The 20,999-nt window shown below is 34.4% G+C and overlaps 2 protein-coding genes across 2 annotated transcripts; both read left to right on the forward strand.

Annotated features, from left to right (window-relative positions):
- The first annotated feature begins 2,675 nt into the window (after nt 1-2,675).
- mtrf1l (mitochondrial translational release factor 1-like) lies at nt 2,676-6,944 on the forward strand. Its single transcript, XM_042769510.1, has 7 exons — nt 2,676-3,251; nt 3,332-3,411; nt 4,524-4,707; nt 4,833-4,996; nt 5,146-5,263; nt 5,807-5,943; nt 6,701-6,944. Exons 1-7 carry the CDS (start codon nt 2,831-2,833, stop codon nt 6,908-6,910), a joined length of 1,314 nt encoding a protein of 437 aa, XP_042625444.1. The 5' UTR covers nt 2,676-2,830; the 3' UTR covers nt 6,911-6,944.
- An 859-nt stretch (nt 6,945-7,803) lies between these two features.
- LOC109081154 (F-box only protein 5-like) lies at nt 7,804-10,897 on the forward strand. Its single transcript, XM_019096149.2, has 5 exons — nt 7,804-7,984; nt 8,630-9,272; nt 9,367-9,457; nt 10,026-10,202; nt 10,298-10,897. The coding sequence occupies exons 2-5, from the start codon at nt 8,656-8,658 to the stop codon at nt 10,547-10,549; spliced, it is 1,137 nt and encodes a 378-aa protein (XP_018951694.2). The 5' UTR covers nt 7,804-7,984; nt 8,630-8,655; the 3' UTR covers nt 10,550-10,897.
- Nucleotides 10,898-20,999: the final 10,102 nt, after the last annotated feature.

Genomic DNA, 20,999 nt, shown 5'->3' on the forward strand with positions numbered 1-20,999 from the left:
CAAAATGACATCACGACAAGATAGAGTCCCGGATGTACTTTATCTTTATCAAAGCAGTGTGTAATATCATTCTGTGAGGACTTCCTGAAGATCTAAGCGTCTTGATCTGCAGGTTTGGGCTGGCTTGAATCGAGAACACCTGCTCTAAATAAATAAATGCGATCCACTGTGGTTTACTAATGTTTGGTGAAGCTACAAACCAAATCGCAACCCAAAATGTGTACAAATAGCTAGTCGGTATTGTTTGGACTTTACTTGAAACCATACCTATGCCTGAAACAAATATGCTGGGTTTTATGCCATTAGTTGAAACCTTTTTCAACAATATGACATTTTTCACAATTATCAAAGTCACATTTTTCATATGTTTTCTTTCACACACTTAATTTTTATAAATGTTTGCAGTTTGCACTGTATAATGTACAAATGTAGAAAATGTAGAAATGTACACTTATTCCTTATATAGCCTTTCAATTCATATAAGCTCATAAAATGTCTTTGCTATTCAAGTAAATATGGCTTGACATTATAAATCTGTTCGTCATTCATAAGCATAATCATGACAATTCCTTAACAATAATAACACACTATTTTGGGTGTTCTGTCTAACATAATAACATATTTTTTATATTCTGTATAAGTTAGGAGTTTTCAAACACTTTTTCAAACAAAACCAAAATGTGTCCCGGGTCATTTGTAAATCTTAATACAATCTTTGTGTTCTCAGGGCTTGTTCTCAGATGTTTGTGGGTGTGTGTTATGTACATACACTAAGGAATTATGAAACCGAACTCATCGGAGAACAATGCAGCCAAAGACAACTGAAGTGCATCTGTATAATAAATGAACAAGCACTTATTGTCTGTCAGTAATCATCCTGACATATGAAGACAGACAAACTTCACTGGCAGGGGTTTCCAGATGCTCGTCCGCTGTATTGTGTGAGTCTCCTATGTCCGTTAAGAGACGAAAAAAAAAGAAGATATTTGTAGATGGGGTTTCCTTCGTCTTTAACTCATTACAATAACATTGAGCTCTGGAATTTCAATATTTTTCTTAAAATGCGCCAAGTGTTGCAAAATATTTGGATGTGATATTATACACTCCTAAGCCTTTGGTCTGTGAAGCATGACGTATGTCCTCTAAATAATCAGCATGACTTTGCAGAAGATTAAACCTTTTCCTGAACCTTTTCCCTTTCTGTGGGTCACAGTGCCACAGAATGTCAAATCTCATCTAAAGCTAATGGCCCACAGTGAGAATTAAACTACTTACAGGCTCAGATTTGTAATTGATAAATTAAGCAACTGATAAATTAATAATTTTAAATCCATTTATTGAGTTGCAAAAATTAACGCATCAGTTCACGCTTGTAAAAACTATTTTAAAAAGATGTTATATGTGTACAAAAATGAATTTTTCTGCAGTAAATGGCAAATGTGTGTTGAAACCTTTATTTGTGGAAGAATGAGTCTCTGTAATCTGTGTTTAAAATTTAAGGGTGAGTTATGAGGTCTAATAATTATATCTGTTATGTATAAGTTAAATAAAGTTGTCTAGAGATCCAGAAGATATGGAGATGTTCATTTTGGCCTGTAGTGCTCCTCCAGATGGAAAACAGCAGTGCCTGGATTATTATGCAATATTAACAATGTCCTAAACATTAACAAAACACACAACACAACTGAGAGAAGTATAATGACTTCTACGATATAAACTCTTTTTCCACTCTTACTTTCACTATATATTCCTTTTGTTTGGCCTCAAAAATAAAACGCAATTTAAATGAACAACTCGATTATCTACCAATCAATGTAAACTTTTGAATACTTTCTAGAATTTAGCAATACTGCCATCTATTGGTTTCAGGTGATAGTGTCGCTGTATTATGTGCATTTTTTGCTTCGTTTTATACGGAAATGTATTCTAATAAAATCTATATAAAAAAAAAAAAACAATAATATCAACAACAACATTATATAAAAAATTAAATAAAATAAAAAAATACATACGTTTGGCAATATTACCATCTACTGGTTTCAGGTGGTATTGTCGCTTGGTTATTTAGAATTTGCCTTGATTTCACAGCTTTTGGAATTTATTCTAGTATTTCTGCATTATAAACAAATCATTATAATGACTAGTCTATTTTATAAACTGGAGACTGTCATATTTAAAAAAAATATATATATATATATATATATATATATATATATATATATATATATATATATATATATATATATATATATATTAAGTTAAAACGCTTTTATGTGAAAATATTATAAATTAAATTCAATGTATGGATGTAATGTTTATGTTAAAATAACGCTGGAAATACTCAGATAATCAAAAAATCTATTTATATTGTTTATATAAAAAGCGTTTAGTAAACAAAATATAAATTACGTGAAAAATTAAGAATAAAATGTTATATTTTATTAGAACTCTATAGGCATATTTCTGAAATAACTAAATTAATTAATTAATATTTTATTTATAAATTTCCTCCGGGAATCCAGTAAACGCATACACGTATGGTTGCTTTTAATATTGCTGACTTTTATTTTGAAAAACACATTCACACCGATAATCAATAAATGTCAGAGTTTCTTGAGTCTGCATTTCGAGCGTGCTTTTAATATTGTTGACTTTTATTTTGAAAAACAATTTCACCCGGAAAGCTCATCTGCAGAACATGTGAATGTTGTGGATCATTGTGGGTCAACTGTAGGCTGCAGTAAAGTTGCTATAGTTGGAAGCCCGTTTATATGTTAAGTACTTTTATTTACCTTCAAGTGCTCACTTTAAATATAGCACTTGAGTGGCGATGGCTGTGGTTTGCTTTGGTAAGAGTCTTTCACGTGCAGGCAGGCAGCTGCTGAATGTGACAGTGTTCAGGTCAATCACAAGAGCATCAGTATGCAGATGTCCAGCCATTCACAGGACTGTTAACAGCACAATACCACACGCTCAGCGAGCCTTTCATGCATCCCAGCCTGTGATGGTCACTAAGATACTGTCTGTGGAGGAGATCTTCAACAAGAAGGCTTTACATGACTATCTGAAGAAGAAGGAAATGGAGTATAACTCATGCTTGCAGTCCCTCAATACTGAAAGCCAAACACTGGATGATGAACATGTGAAAATTAACAGGAATAACCTCTCTGTACTGGGCCCTTTGGTCCAAAAAATCAAAGAATTAGAGGAGAAACAGAAGGAGTTGGAGGACACGCTGGACTTGTTGAAAGGTAGTTAAGTGGGGAAAGGCGTGCTGGAAGTGAAAAGCTTTCTAGGGTGGCACTTCATTTGCATCTGTATCTCATTTCAGATAATGACCCAGAATTACACGAGCTTGCAGAGTCCGAGAAGGAAGCCTGTCTGGCAGCCATTCAAGATCTCAGACAACAGGTGAGGTGTGAACGGCTCTCGTTAACATTTCAGTCTCCTTTATTAAATAAATTACCCTTATCGACTCTCATACAGATGAATAACACATATACACTTTACAGACCTTACGGCTGAATCTCACATATCCACGTCACATTTCTAATTACAAAATTAAAATGATTTTTTATTTCATTTATTTATTTTAAAATGGAATGAAGCCTGTTTTAGGATAATAATTTTATATGTATATTCAAATTTTTTATTATTAGTATGTTATTTTACATTACCAAGTAAATGAGCGTGAGCTAAAATAATACATAATACCAATATAATATTAAATATTAATAATATAAATAATATCAGTATTATTATGTTGTTGACATTATTAATATTACCATATATATATATTATGCTATATATATATATATATATATATATATATATATATATATGTATATAATTATGCATATTAAAGTCAGTTATTAACATGTAAGTATATAAATTAACTAGTAAAATAAATATCAAGTAAATGTAAATGAACTAGAAACAAATATAAAAATAACAAAAATAAAATGAAAATAACATTTAATAATAATATTGTATGCTATATATATATATATATATATATATATATATATATATATATATATATAATGAAAAATTAATATATTGTTATGAATTGTCACGTAAATGGAAATGCAATTCATATAATGTTTAATATTAATAATAATTATAATACATTCTAATGTTGTTGATTATTTTAAATTATATTAATATAGATGTATAAATTATGCTTATTTAATTATTTAATTAAAGCAGTACAGTAAGTTGTAAAAATTTAGTAAGTTATTATTAATGTATTCAAAATTAAAACTAATGTACTACTATAAATTATTATCAACTAATGTATATAAAATAAATCTAATATTTTATTGTAGCAATAATAGTATTAATATAATTGTAATATTATTGATATAATTAATATAATTGCAATATAAATATATAAATTATGTTTTAAGAGTTATTAAAGGCAGTACAATAAGTAGTAACAATTTAGTAAGTCAATCCAAGTAAAAATATTAAAGTGTTGTGTTTAAACACAATGCAAATTGAATCTATGTACTGTTTTTCAGATTTTATCTCTTCTGATCCCAGAAGAGGAATCAGACATGAGTGACCTGGTCCTAGAGGTCACCGCCGGGGTCGGAGGTCAAGAAGCCATGCTCTTTACCGCAGAGATCTTTGATATGTATCATAACTTCGCTGCTTTCCACGGCTGGGGCTTCGACATCCTGGAGGTCATGTCTAGTGAGCTAGGTTGACAAATTTGTCCTTTATAAATGCTTAATAATAATAATAATAATATGTGCTTGGGTGGATTTCTGTCTGTGATTGCATTTGTTGTGGTTATATGCCTCGAGTGGTGTATGTGGTTTGTTTAGGGGGCATCAGACGTGCAGCAGCCAGTATCAGTGGTCCATTCAGCTATAAAAAGTTAAAGTTTGAAGCCGGAGTCCATCGTGTCCAGAGGGTCCCGAAAACAGAAAGTAAAGGTCGCATACACACCAGCACCATGACGGTGGCCATACTTCCCCAGCCCACCGAGGTACAGAAAACATCCGCTCTTCTTGATATTCAGAAACGGATGATAGATTAGGTCTTATTATTAAAAACAGAATCAGGATTCAGCTAGAAAGCCAGTATTGAGGTGTACGTGGGAATAGATCTTATAGCTTTTCCTCTTAAACCGCACAGATCTCATTCACCATCAGTCCTAAAGATCTGAGGATCGAGACGAAGAGAGCCAGTGGTGCAGGAGGACAGCATGTCAACACCACCGACAGCGCCGTGAGGATCGTCCATCTGCCCACAGGTCAGCAGGACAGCAGACTTATTCTATGGAAATATTATAGTGTAGATAATTCTTTAATACCAAAGACTGTTCTGTTTTATCTGTCTGTCTGTACATTTAAATACATTTGCATTTATTTGATCAATACATACAACACAAACAGTGAAATATTATTACAATTTAAAATAACTGTTTTCTATTTGAATATATTGTAAAATGTAATTTATTCCTGTATTTATTCAGCTTCATTACACCAGTCTTCAGCGTCACGTGATCCTTCAGAAATCATTCTAATATGATTAGCAGATATTATTAATAATGGTTCTTATTGTTTTCAATGTTGGAAACTGATGCTGAAAATTCAGCTTTGCATCACTGAAAAATATATTCCAACAGAAAACAGTTTTAAGTTTAAGTTTTGATCAAATAAATACAGCCTTGACGGGTATATAAGATTTTTTAAAACGTTTAAAAATCTTAATTATGTGTGCATATATAGACAGACAGATAGAAACGATTAATTGAGATCATTTTCTAGTGATTTCTCATGTCCTGTGATTTCAGGCACAGTGGCTGAATGTCAGCAGGAACGCTCTCAGATCAAGAACAAAGAGACCGCCATGACGTTACTGCGAGCCAAACTCTTCAGCGCCCGGCTGGAGGAGGAGACCAGTAAGAGATACCTGGCTCGAAAACTACAGGTATATTCAAGCGTTAGTCTTTTGAAATTATTATATTAATTAAGCATGAAATCAGCATTGAACCTATTTACTTTCTGAAATAACTTTCCTGCAAATGACTTATCAGTGCACCTTATTCAATAAATTATGTGACCCTGGAGCACAAAACCAGTCATAAGCGATTTATACATCATCTAATAAATAAGCTTTCCATTGATGTATGGTTTGTTAGGGTCTGACAATATTTGGCTGAGATACAACTATTTGAAAATCTGGAATCTGAGCATGTAAAAAAAAAAAAAAAAATCTAAATATTGAGAAAATCATCTTTAAAGTTGTCCAAATGAATTCTTAGCAATGCATATTACTAATCAAAAATTAAGTTTTGATATATTTACGGTAGGAAATTTACAAAATGTCTTCATGGAACATGATCTTTACTTAATATCCTAATGATTTTTTGCATTAAAGAAAATTAATGCATTAATTTTGACCCATACAATGTATTTTTGGCTATTGCTACAAATATACCCCAGCGACTTAAGACTGCTTTTGTGCTCCAGTCACACATATTTATGAAAATATAATCTTGCTCTTTCTCTGAAATAACTTTATCATCCAGTAAATTCCTGCCATTAATCTAGTTTCTTTAAATATCCTGTTTAACGTGTGTTGCATTTAGTAAAATGGGTTCACATTGACTTTAACTTTTTTAATATCAGACATGATATTATTTGCTACAGTATATATAAACTGCATTTTACTTCTCTTGTAATAGATTGGCAGCAGAGGCCGGTCAGAGAAGATCAGGACTTATAACTTCTCTCAGGACCGGATCACCGATCACAGGATCGGAAAAACCGTTCACGACGTGCATGGATTTTTACAAGGAGAGGAGCTGCTGGAGGAGATGATTGTGTTCCTGCAACAGTTTTCTGAACAGGAATCTCTTATGGACATTCTCCAAGACTGTGATCAGAATCAGTAGTTATTTGGGACAATAAAGAAATGTGTAAACGTTTGGTTTATGGGTGTCAGATTGAACTGTAAGCACAGCCGTCTAGTCTGAGAAAAAGAGCGTAGCGGAGTTCTCAAACACTCTTGAAGTTTAACACAGCAGTGTGAAATGCTTTTGGTGAGGCGTTCGTTTTGTTTTCTGTTTGAGATTTTTAAAAATCATAGTCACATTAACTCACAAAGAGCAGTTTCTAGCTCATAAAATATTAATATTAAAGCTGAGTATAACATGCATAACCTTTTTTTTTTTTTACTTTTTCAGACTTGGAAATCACATACTCAGGATTCCTTAATATTTCCAGTATTTTAAATCACAGCTTTTTAAATTCTCATTTAATATTATATAAACAATATTATAATCAATTAATATATTTAATAAAAATAAAAACATTATTTTTAAATGTATAATCAATTAATATATTTAATAATAATAATAACATTGTAATATTGTTGATATTATTTAAATTATAATCATAATATAGAAATATAAATTATGCTTATTATTTAATTAAAGCAGTACAGCAAGTAGTAACAATTTAGTAAGGTGTTATTAATATATAAGCTGAGTATAACATTTTACACGTGTTACTTTTTCAGATCTGGAAATCACATACTCAATGTTTAAATATTTACAGCTTTTTAAGTTCTCGGTATGTATATAAGGCTCGGTTAAACATACAACAAATCACTTTTAAAGTCCATCTTTATTGACTTTTTTCGAAAAGGCGCTTTTTTCCGAAGCGCGCTTTTCATTGGACGGCGCTCTTTATGCACGTCTCTGTTGAACGTGCGTCATGACATCACTCGAGTCGTCCGCCCAGCGCTTTCATTGGCTGCGGCTCGTTTAAAGGGGTTCCGCTGCGCTCTTATTGGCTAGAATGTTTGGACACGAAATTTCAAATGCGTTTGCAAGTGGCGCTTTTTCTGCAAACCACTGACTATTGTGTTGCCGCTTAAATGTTTGTGCTGCCACTGCAACAGCGACCAGGACACGATTCTAAGGACATATGAGGAATATATAAAAGTGCTTTTCTTTTTTTTAAAGGTAAGAGACAACAGCTTTAATGTTATTTTTTTGTAAATTCGGAACTTTTAGAGAGCATGTTTGCGTTTCCCTCTATGTGATACTCTCAGATTTAGGTTTAATATTGCATTTTTGTTAAATATAATGTACATTTTTATACTTTAGAAAGCATTGCAAGAAACCAAATGAGCAATTTTCGTCTAAGAACATAGATTTTAAGTTTTATTTTTAAGCTAGCATGCGGTGTATCACGGGTAACGTCAGGAATGCACGCACTTAGGCGCGCAAAGTAAAAAAAAACGCATATAAATCAAATAAAAATAAATGCATCACCTAAGTAACATTTAGACACATTGTGTATTATGCAATAACAAGTATGTATTATCAGTGTGTCTTAATACCCATGTTGTAATGCCTAAAACCGGAAGTCTGACTAATGTTCATTTATTTGAGTCTAAAACAGTGGGTGGATTCACTTGGATTTTGTGTATGTGTATTGATATATGATGTATTAGACACGTACAACATCAAGAGAGTCAACAATTTAATGCAATTCCAGTATATACTGTTCGCACATAGTCTGGCCTGTGTGGATTTATAGGAGATGCTCATGTTAATAATGATATATAACCTCGTGCAAATGTCTTGTTTTCTCGCTTCCTCTAGTTTGCTGTGTCTGGATCAGCCTCAATATGAAGTGTCCAAGCTACAGTGATTCAGCAGTTTTATGCCACATGGAGAAAGCTGAAACAGAGCCCGGTGAGATGAAGGACCACACAGTTTCGCCACGGAAATCACCCCCACACTCCCCCCTAGCAGCCAGCATCTCCACCCCCGTGGAGGCCAGAAGCAAAGGCCCCCACAATAAGGAAAACTTCCAGAATAAGCATCATTCTCTAGAGGTGGCGTCTGACGACGAGGTGATTCTCAGCAGCAGCGGCCTAAACGAGGACAGCGGCTACCTTTCCCTACAAAACAGCCGGGTGGATCACGGGGACGTGGATGGCGCGGACACGCTGGAGAGGAGTGAAGAGAAACGTGTGCATGTGGAGCGTCATTCTGCGCCCTGTCTGCCCGTGTTGAAGTTTCAGGAGGAGGTGTGCAGAGAACTGGCTAAAGGCTTTAAAAGGAGCAAAAGTTACGACTGGACCGTCGTTGATAAGGTTGCTGAGAACTACGATAATCATAACGTGATCGGTGGGAAGATGGGACGGCCGTTTGTGGACATCCTTTGCGGCCTGTTGAGGAAAGACATGAGGCATATCCTAGCCAGGATATTGGGCCTGTTGGGAGATTGTGACTTAGTGAGGTAACGCCCTGTTTAGTTTTATTTCTCCTGTGGCTTGATCTGTATCTCCCATTGATGTGAATCAGTATGACTGACTGTTTTTGGTCTTTTGCAGCTGTAAGAAAGTAAGCCGGACGTGGCGGAAAATCATTTGTGAAGACCAGGTGGCCCTTCGGCGCTGCAGAGAAGCAGAAAGAACGTTAAGGGTAAGAGACTTACAGAACTTGAACAGTTCATCCATGTGGCTTTGTAATTAAAACTTTAAAGGGCTAGTACATCAAAAAATGGTGACTCTGTCATTCGTTCACCCTCATGTCATTCCAAAGCCATATGACGTTCTTCAGCGGAACACAAAAGTAGATATTTTGAAAATGTTTTTAACCAGTTTCAGTCACGCCACCCCAAAAAAATAAAAATTCAATGAAATTTTGTGGTTCTAAACATTCTATGAAATATCATCTTTCATGTTCCACAGAAGATAGTGAGTCATACAGGTTTGGAACGACATGAGAGTGAGTGAATCTTCCGAATTTTAGCTTTGATGCTCTACACTAATAAAGATCTGAAAGTGTTTTCAAACTTTGAAGTGTTGCTGATGCAACTCACTGTGTGCTTCCTAGCCATCTAGAGAATCTTGGTCTTAAATGTACCTTCATAAAACCTGCAGAAACACTGGTAGGAAGTGTGCTTCGGGGGAGTTCAAAAGGGATGGAAACCTTCGTAACTGCTTGATTGTATTCCAGTTCTAAGAGTGTTCATCTCTGTTGCTTTCAGGACTCCAGTCACTCCGTGGGCTCTTTATCACGAGACTTCACCTTGAGCAGGGTGGTGTTCTCCAGCATGCAGGCCGTCGCCTCTACGCCCGTTCACAAGGCCATTAAGAAGCCGCAGTGCCAGACGGGTGGAGCACAAAACGCATCCAAGTCAAGTCGCTTCCAACAGTTTCAAGAGGTAAAAAAAACACCAAATTGTGTCTATGTACTCATACATGCATGACTTTAGATGCATGTGGTTGGCAGCTGTTTATAATTGTTGTTTTCTTCTAGGTTGCCCGATCGCTCAAACAGGATGAATCTCTTCGCTCGTGTATCCTCTGCGGCTCTGCAGCACGGTTTGACGCAGCCATGCAGCGGGCCGTATGCACACGCGGCAGCTGTGCTTTTGACTTTTGCACATTGTGTCAATCAGCATTCCACAGCTCTGCCCCGTGCCGCAATTCTGTCCGGACCGTATCCGCTTCGCAAAAAACACTCGTCGCCGGCTCGGCTCGAAGCAAAAGGAACGTCCGTCGCCTCTGAGCACCAGACGGGAAACGTTACAAGAACTTTTAAAGAGCTACCTTTTAGTATCTTAACTGTTTTGAAGGAATTTTTAAAACAGGTGTTTTATCATCTTCCTAAATGTGAATTTGGCCATGTTTGTGGTCACTGCACAAAGTGGAAATACTACAATCATCCTCTATGCCAAAAAAAAAAAGACTTTAACAAGGAGGTTAAACAGCCTTTTCAGTGTTGTAAATGATGTTTTATAAGATTTTATAAAAAAATTGTAAATGTTTTATTGATGAAATGATCAATTCTGGTCTGTTTTATCACAGAAATTGTACATATTTAAATGGTTGAATAAAGCCTTTGTATATTTTTAAACTTCGCTGCTTTATTGAGTTCCAAGTCAAATTTGTAGGATGTTTGTGTGTAGACTAGAGTGTGTTTTTCTTCATAATGGTCACATGACTTGACTTGCATAGCAAATGGAGTTAATTTACATTTTACAATATGTACAGTTTTGCAGTATAATCTAATTTTGTCCAAAAGAAAATTGTGTAAAACGTCTGATCACAGTTTAACAGCCATTGGGACATTCTTCATGGCATCCATTTATCTCTCATGAACTCAAAGACACCATATGTGATCTGATCAGGTTTGTCCTGATGAGTTTGTTTACAGGTGGTCAGCTGGTATGTTATGTTAGTTGTTAGTTGTGTGGTCTGATGAAGACACAAAATGGAGACCAGACACTGTTTTGTTTTTGGCTAGATGGCACCAGAGAGCTTTTCTATTTACATCTCGTCGCTCCTGTGCTGTTTTATCTCCAGTTTCACCATGCAAAATTAAAGTACTTTATTCAGTGAAAGATCCATTTTGAGCCAGTTCTGTTTTCAGAGATTTGTTTGTCATAGACACTGAAGCTTTGTTTAGCAATCATTCTGTCCAATGTGATTCACAGATAGAAAACAGAGCTAAACACAATTACCTCAACTACTTGCTGGAATCTCAATTAGTGTCTCCCCAGAGAAAATATCTCATTTATTGCACAACATGTGAATAATATGCCCAATTTTCTCATTTCCATTATGCCTGGGCGCATAACAATGTCTGTTTTTGGAATACCAAAACAAGACTTTTTCCTGATGATTCTGGTCATGTAAAATTACAATGATTATGATCTAAAGTGCAATAATCCAGCTTTCATGCAAGAGAAATAAGCTATATATCAGTTTATATCATCATCCCTTTAACACATTTAAACCATAACATCTATATAAAATATGATTGAATGCTGTGAAATTTGAATATTGTGCTGCGAGAGAACATAAACCAAATAGTTGGCAAGTAAAAACCATGTCAATGTTTGATTGAAAGATGATTAGTATGGATTAAACTGTGCTTGAAGCAAAAATACCAATTAACCTGGAATTAAAAGTATAATTGGTTTTTGGATTTCCTTCTACATGACTGAAATAAAGATGTATAATAGATAGATATTTATAATAGATATTTGTTTCCTCATGAAAATCATAAGAATGCCTTTGCAAAAACTACAATGGTGAGGGTTATTATAATTAATTAAAACTAAATCCATGAAACCTGAAATAAACTTTAAATAATTTCATAAAATTTCTATTCAGAGTTTAGTACTGGATATTTAAATAAAAATGTCAAATAAATGTTTAAACTGAAAAAAAAAAAACATTTTAATAAAATAACTTATTTCAGCTAGTTGCCAAGAAAACATTTCTAATTTCAATTTAGTTTAACTTTAAGTTCTAAAATAACTAAAATGAAAACTGAAATAAAGATGAATAAATTTTTTATAGGATATTAAAAAACAAACTAATAAAGTATATGTATTATAAGAATATTTTATATATATATGTATATATTTACTTATATTGTTTATTTTTCTGTCCAGTCTCTGCCACGGCAACATGTAATTTAAAAAATGTGTGTGAGTCAGATGAAAATATATATATAAAAAGTTACAATAGTATCTCAATACTAAAATGATGGAGTCAGATGGTGCTACTATGGTACTTTGATATACAGTATATCATGTCAAAAACGTGGTACTTTTTCTTACTGTGAGAATTAAAAAATTTACAAGAAACTGGGTTAAATATAAAGACTTTTTAAAAACTCACAGAAGCCAACAACTGCAAAAGAAAGGCACTGAAGTTTTTAAGCATGCATTTAAAACAGGTTTGTTTTTATCAATCTTTTCTGTCCATTCAACTAATCCATAACCATAAATAAAGGCACTTTTTCTATTAAAATATCCTTTCCTCTCTTCTGTGGCTTCACTTTGATGCTTTTTTGATTTACTCTTGAAATCCACTGTGGCGCCATTGTTAATATTTTCGGCTCCTTTATGATAAATGACTTGTTTTCCCTCATTTGAACGTCGCTGTGGATAAAAGCTTCTGCTAAATGAATAAATGCAAATGTAAATTTTGACAAAGAACCAGACAAGACAGGACCTGTTTATCTTTTCATTCTAAAGCTGAAATATAAGTATGTAGTTGATGATGCTGTCACTGTCCCAGAGACAAGCGGTCATTTCCCATAACTCCCCTCAGGAGCAAAGACTGAATATGGCTCTTAAAGGAATAGATCACCCAAAAGTAAAAATTTGCTGAAAATGTACTCACCCCCAGGCCATCCAAGATGTAGATGAATTTGTTTCTTTATCAGAACATATTTGGAGAAATGTAGCATTGCATCATTTGCTCTGCAGTGAATGGGTGCCGTCAGAATGAGAGTCCAAACAGCTGATAAAAACATCACAATAATCCACAAGTAATCCACGCCACTCCAGTCCATCAGTTAATGTCTTGTGAAGTAAAAAACTGCATTTTTGTAAGAAAAAAAATCAAAAATGTAATTTTTGGGTGAACTATTCCTTTAAATGTAATTTCCGGATTACTCATTACTTTTATTCCTTCATTTGCAAATTATTATTTCACCATTGGGGTTGTAGTTGCTGCATTTAAAAAGACAAAAATATAAGGCTGCATGTGCAATTGTAAAAGGACAGATTTGGGGTGAATTAGGATTGGGATCATAAAAAGCAGGGTTGTGTCGTTGAGAAATATTCCATCATTAAGGTCTTCCTCACAGTATAATTAATCTCAGAGCTGACCTTTCTTGGACAAGAAAAGCTCTGCGCCCGTGTATTATTGTATTTCCATTTTGATTTATTAAACCACGGTCTGTACAAATGAAGCTCCAAATCAGCCGAGGATACAGAGAGCAAAACAGGTGTTTACACTGAAACACACATGCACACACACACAAAACATATCACTTATTATGAGTCATTCTGCTTGGGAATACAAATCTAATTTTTCTGTTGGACGCTATCAGCTGTGATTAACCTTTCAGACTAGATGCAAACTGCTCTGAGTGTGCGTGTGGGTGATATTTGAACATTATTTTAGTCACATCTGGGTTTAAATTTGAGTTAAGGGCATGTGGGTTCACTGAAAATTTGTGAACTAGGTTATTGGCACTAAAGAATACATTATTATGAAATCGGTCTTATAAAACAGATAGTTCTGACTCACTAAATGCTGATGAATGCATGCTTGTGATTGCTCATTCTATATTCATGTTTTGTAACCATAAAAATTTTACTGTTAGGCACATTTACCACACTCAAAAAATAAAATAAAATAAATAAATAAAAAAGATTAGAAAATCTATTAGAAAAATTAGATTTATGCATTTGAATCGCCATTCATTTGGATTACACCATTTTAAAATAAACTTATGGGATGCATATTTGTCAGTCATTCATAAATGAAACAGGTAAGATTTCTGTACTCAGAAAAACCATGGTGTAGTTCATTTTTAACAATTTGCATCTGTTTGATTTCATTTAAATAATATTTTCAGAATGCATTTGTTCAAATTGCTTAGAATCAGCAGAAATCTGTTGATTGTGAAAAACAATTAAATTTGTTTCTGGTAAAAAGTATGAAAATGGTCAAATATCACTTGCTTATAAAATAAGCAATATTCAGTATTGTTACTAACAATTCAATATTCATAAAAGCAATATGTATGAGATTGAAACAAATTAGATTTATTGATGATAAATATATAAACCTGGTTACTGTGTATTTAAAACATTTGGATTATTAGAAATCTTTCCTGTTCATTCATGCACAATTGAAAAATATGATTCATTAAGTTTATGATGTTAAAACTGCAAGGGTATGGAAATTTTAAATCTAGTTCAGACATATCAATCTCAGATTTAGGCCTAAATATTCTTGGAGTGTATATTACTTGGTCAGTTCTTCTTTTAATTATTAATATTTGTAAATAAATCAAGTTTGGAGTGTTTGTTTCTCACCCCCAAAGTATTCACCCCTCATCAAAACCGTGTGAAGCCGCATCAATGAGGGACCATCAAAGTGTGGCCAGCTGGTAGCAGTCTTTACTTTAGGGACAGGTTTCAACACACGGACTGGAGTATGCTTTCAGGCTGCCTTTACACGGACATTGATACCTATACCTATGACTTTACATCAACACCACCATGTCAACATAAAAAAACAGATCACAACACATACCCTAATCAGAAGCCATGGATGAACAAGGAGGTGCGCTCTAAAAGCCCGCAAACACTGTTAGTCAGGATAACTGCCTACAGGGAAGAGGTACAGCACCTGGCCAACATGGTGCGCCTGAACAATAACCTCCTCCTTAACACCAGTAAAACAAAGGAGCTCATTGTGGACTTCAGAAAAGAAAGGAAGCACGCATGACCCATTTTTGTTGAACGTGTTCTCAGCTAAAAGTTCAAAGATTTTTGCAGTCCGCCTGGACAAGAAGGCTCATCAGCACCTTTTTACTCAGAAGGAACCAGCTGTCTTCATTAGTTGAACTTTTTTACTGTGCATCGAAGCATTTCACAGGTCTTGGGAACTGCACAAAAATTTTAAAAACCACTATTAATTAAAATTTTATCAAAAACACTATTTAGTAAAATTTTACTAAAATTTAAAACCACACCATTTTTCACACCATTTTTCATTTTATTTTTAGTAAAAATACTATTTCCCCACTTAACATCACTGAATTTATTTATTTATTTATTTACAACAAGCTAAAACACAAACTTTAATACTTATACCAACAAAAAATATTTTCTCACTTTTCAATAGGTTAATTGTTCATAAATAGATAGTGTACTCACAATGTGCGACTTTAAGATCTCTCTTCAGCCATTCAGTTTTCTTAAAAAATCACAATTACCAATCAATTCAAATTTCTCTAAAAAAAAACACATCCCACACAAAAGCCATTCCCTGTGAAACAAGGGGCATGTGTGATGTTTATTATGAATGACTGGCAAGTACTATGTTCTTTATTATGAATGTGTTACACTGGCAATTCAGTTACATGACAGTACATTAGGGGTCTAGTAAAAATGGTCGACAACCTCCATGTCCACCACAAAAAGTACATTTTCATAGGTTAAATTGGTTAGTGGGTGCGGACTTGTAAGAATCTCTTCAGCCACCAGCACATGTCCCATTCAAGCCACCGGCCCCAAGACAGCCGATCCGCTCTGCTGCTCACCACTCCGATCCGTCTGCTGCTCACGTTCACGTTCACCAGAGATTCAGCAGGAACACGTTAGAAGCATGCAGGACACATGTAGAAGTGGGTTATTGTGAGTCATTTCCATATCAAATGTTGTTTGTCCTTCATTGTTGTGATCTACTAGCGTATATTTCATCGCTGCAGTCCTTTTCCTCCCCCATAGCGTGTGTGTATAAGCATAAAATGATTTTTAGGGAACATTTAGGGATTAATATATTGGCGGTCTTGCGTGGCTGGATAATTCTGTTAAGATTTGTTTTTGTGCATGATAACGATTAAACCTTTCATTTTTCTTTCTAAGGAACTGCTCTCATCTAAACGGAGAAACACAAATTGTGCTCTATTCAAACCTTGAAAAATAGGTTAGTTTAATTTATATTTATTTTTTAAATAATTTCTTACTTTTATTCATCAAAGAAGGATGCATTTAATTGATCAAAAGTTAAACACAGTAAACACATTTATATTACAAAAGATTTCTGTTTCAAATAAATGCTGTTCCTTTGAACTTTCTATTCATCAAACTATGCTGAAAAAAAGTGTCACAGTTTCCACAAGTAGCACAATTGTTTTCAAAATTGTTAATAAAAATGTTTCCTGAGCAGCAAATCAGCATATTTTCATGATTTCTGAAGGTTCATGTGACACTTAAGACTAAAGTAATGATGCTGGAAATTCAGCTTTGATCACAGGAATAAATTACATTTTAAAATCTATTCAAAAAGAAAACAGTAATTTTAAATTGTAATAATATTTCACAATTTTTCAAAGTCATGTTCCATGATTGAGCGTTGGAGTTTGTACATACAGTACATAAATGTTCTCAACAAAATGTCATCTATTTACTTATTTATTTATTGGAAATTATCCTATAGTACTGCCATGGTATTCTCTGAATTCTCAGAGTACCAAAACTGACTACAAATGTGTACAGATCCGAGGCGGCATGTTGGAAAGAGTGCAATGCACAAACACACACGCTCACTAATGCTCAAAACAAGTAGTTCCTGACCAGCCATTTCTACGTTGAATCACTTTAAGTGGTAATGCACCCATTATCAGAGCTGAGCTGGTCAGTGTAGAGTCTATCCATCTATTTTTACCTGCTGTGGTCAGCAGGCCCATTTAGCCATCCGGTAATGAGAGCTAATGAGCTGGTCCTCTCCGCACGGCCCTGGACAAATCACATAGCATCTGATTTGCACCACAACAATTCAATAGCCAAAGATTAAGCATGGTCACCAGAGTCTTTACATCATACCTGTTGACCAGATCGAGATAAGACCAAGAAATTAGTATTTTGTCAATACGTCTGATCATTGCATTAAGCAGTGTTATCCCTGTAAAGCCTACTGTATCATATTTGATACATGAATTTCTAAGGCCTCTAAATTTCCAGCATGATAAAAACTTTGCTGAAAACCTGTTGCACACAATCTGCTACATGCTAGGAATGTTTACTTGTCCATCTCTCAATTATCATGGTATTGCATTGCATTTTATGTTTTTGCTAATTTTTTTTTACTGAATTTTATAGCGTAAACGGAAGAATAACTTTTATTTTGTTAGTGGTATTTGAAGATGAACACTTATCGGAACAAAGCAACTTAGGTTTAATTGTATTGCATTGCATTTAATGTTTTGTAACTGCAGAGCTGTGTTTTTTCCTCCTTTTAAACAATCTCCACATTCCCATATAACAAACAACATTATACATAAAACAATTAAATGAACATGTAAAAACAAACACTTGTTTTTTTCCTTATTAAGAAGCATTGGGAGATATATGAGTCAACTGATACTTATATACGAATTATCTTCTATATCTGTTTTAAAGATCTCATATTTACTCCTAGAATTTCATCTTCACTTTCTCCTATAACACAACATATAAAAAATAAAACACATATATAAAAATGAACAAATTATCCTACAATAAAACACAATATACATAACACCATCAACAACGAATTAATCACTTATCATCGTTAGCACTAACATATATTGCACATTATGCAAATATAACTTTAGGTGCATGAGTGATTTGCGATTAGTCATCTTTGTTTCTGCATCTCCTCCTACTTACTGCTGTAACGATATAAATCCAATATGACAAATCAAGAGCACACACAAAATATTTAGTGCATATTTTGATTGTTTGTTATTGTTTCATTCAGCTTGATTTCTAGCTTTTCCAGGAAGATGGGGTGTGCAGCTGCCACAAGAATTACAAACGATGAGCTAAAATGACACATGCATTAAAAAAAACACAGCCACAGAAGAACACAACAGCCTCTTCAGTTACCCCAAGTAGAGCACTAGAGCACTAACAACCTGCCAAAGCAATCAAAAGAACAGGCACTCACTGACCATAACCTATATTCTTTACTATTAAGATTCAAACATCCTATTAAGAATCAAAGGTTTGCACTAACTTGAACTTTAACCCTCCATAAACTTTAACTCCATTCAAATTTCTAACCTTTTTTAAATATATTTTTTTTGTCGTTGTTGTTTTTATATTTTTAATTTAAAATTATGATTAACACCATTATAAAAAAAATGATTTAGCTAAATAATAAAAAAATATATATTTTAATTTTGTTTTTATTTGTCATGGTTGGTTTTTGGTGTTGGTTTATGTTCATGTTTTCATGTCTTTTATTTTGTAGTTTTGCCACAGTCATGTCCCCTGTTCCTTCACGTGTCATGCTTTCATTGGTTTATTGTTTTGTCATATGTTTTGTTTTTTTTTGCCTTCTGTTTGCTTCTTGTTCCTCAGCTCATCTCTGTCATTGGTTGGATTGTGTCATGTGACCCCATTTGTTTGATATATATAGCCCTCATGTTTCATTGCCCATTGTCTAGCTTTGTTGCCTGTAACTGCTGTTGGTGAGTTCTGTCCAAGTCAAAAGTCAAGTCAAAAGTCAAGTCAAAAGTCAAGTCAAAAGTCAAGTCAACAAGTCAAAAGTCAAGTCAAAAGTCAAGTCAAGTCAGTGTTTATTGTTTATCTGCTCACTTTTGGGATATAATAAAACTGCACTTGGGTTCTCACAACACTCGCCTTCACTGGACTCCAGAGCCCGCTCAATTCCCAGAACTCCAGAAGTCCTGTGTTGGTGCCAACCTGTGAGTTTCCTGTTTGTCCTGTTTTGACCTTGGTGGTCCAACGTGAACCTTCTGCCAGTCATGTCACAGCCAAGGAGGCCGTCTCTGAACTCTCAGTCTGTCCGGTCACAGCCAAGGAGGTCATCCCTGGCCCTTGCCTGTCATGCTACAGCCACCGTGGCCTTTCAAGGATTTTCTGCCTGTCATGTCGTGGCTATGGTGGCTGTTCACAAACTCTCTGCCAGTCATGCTTTGGCCACGGAGGCCGTTCAAGGATATTCTGCCTGTGGTGGTCTTCTGCTCCGCAGGATTCACCTTGGGCACCTGCTCAGCCCTGGCTTCCTGCCCTGCTGACTCCACCCTGGTTTGTTTGATATATATAGCCCTCATGTTTCATTGCCCATTGTCTAGCTTTGTTGCCTGCAATAACTGTACATGTCTATGTTCTTGTTTTGCCTAGTCAAGCCATGTCATGCCATGTTTATTGTTTAACTGCTCACTTTTGGGATATAATAAAACTGCACTTGGGTTCTCACAACGCTTGCCTTCAGTGGACACATTAAATTATTTTCTTACAACCAATCATTCATGAGATATTTATAATAAATCATATATAATGACAAAAATAAATTATCTTGTTTTTATACATTTTTTATATTTACACCATTTAAAATTACACTTTACAAACAAAAATAATTTACCTAAATAATTTTACATTTTGTTTAGTTGTTTTAAAACATTGTTTTACAACCAATCATTTATTTTTAGAAAAATAAATAATAAAACTCAAAAGTTGTTTTTTATAATTAACTATTTTTCAAATATATATTTTTGTAAAAAGGTTTGTATTTCCAATAACTTAAAAAAAATCTATATTTTTTTCATTATAATGCAACCTTAAAATAGCTTGCAGTTTATTGTGCATATGATGTACAAATGTCATATTTAATGACAACACAGCTGACCGATCAGCACAAACTGGCAATGGACCATCCTTATTTTTATGCCTTGACCGCTCAGCCGTCTCGTTCAGATATTTATATCAGTTATAGTTTAAATGGTGCAAACCAAACTATTTTTCCAGGCCAAGAACGACTCAAAATAAATGTAATTTGACAGACAAGCCTCATTTTGGCAACCAGAGTCCAATCTTAGTGCATGCTGCTTATATAACGCCTTTTCTGGCATTCCATATCCTCTGACATTTATGATTAAAATTTCCAGAGCTGCCTTCAACGCGTTGTAGATACGCTGAGTCACAGGCCAGCTAATACTAATGACTGTTTCCTTTTGGAAGTTCTCAAAATAAGGGCCTAACACTCACGAAACGACCTTCAGCTGGAATTACAGGAATGAGTGATGTGTTTTCAGTTGCACACCGTATGCTGTTTGATTCGGTGGAGTCATCTCAATGGAGAGCAGACAAACCCTTCTGTATACGTCTACATATTGCATCATCCCTTGACACTCGTACATCATTAAACTGAATGTCTGTTCTGTAAATTAACCATATTTTTGTAAAAAATGGGTGCTATACAATCTTGAATATTATATTTGTGTCTTTCTCTATACCTGTATAGTCCAATTTATGTTTCACAGAAATATAACTGAGACTGGCTGAACATTACTCAAAATAATGGCCCATTATTCTAAATGGCCGTTACTTTGGAACCAAAGAAAACAGGTAGAACCTGACCATAAATCAATTGCAGTTCATGGATAAAGTCGAGCGCAGTCAAGCATTTCA

This window comes from Cyprinus carpio, chromosome A13, assembly GCF_018340385.1.
Source record: "Cyprinus carpio isolate SPL01 chromosome A13, ASM1834038v1, whole genome shotgun sequence".
NCBI classification, from domain to species: Eukaryota; Metazoa; Chordata; class Actinopteri; order Cypriniformes; family Cyprinidae; genus Cyprinus; species Cyprinus carpio.

Coding starts and splice junctions, on each gene's coding strand:
- LOC109081154 (XM_019096149.2), top strand. CDS start 8,656: ATGAAGTGTCCAAGCTACAGTGATTCAGCAGTTTTATGCCACATGGAG. Junction 9,273..9,366: donor GGAGATTGTGACTTAGTGAG/GTAACGCCCTGT, acceptor GGTCTTTTGCAG/CTGTAAGAAAGTAAGCCGGA. Junction 10,203..10,297: donor GCTTCCAACAGTTTCAAGAG/GTAAAAAAAACA, acceptor GTTTTCTTCTAG/GTTGCCCGATCGCTCAAACA.
- mtrf1l (XM_042769510.1), top strand. CDS start 2,831: ATGGCTGTGGTTTGCTTTGGTAAGAGTCTTTCACGTGCAGGCAGGCAG. Junction 3,412..4,523: donor TTCAAGATCTCAGACAACAG/GTGAGGTGTGAA, acceptor ACTGTTTTTCAG/ATTTTATCTCTTCTGATCCC. Junction 4,708..4,832: donor GGTCATGTCTAGTGAGCTAG/GTTGACAAATTT, acceptor TGGTTTGTTTAG/GGGGCATCAGACGTGCAGCA.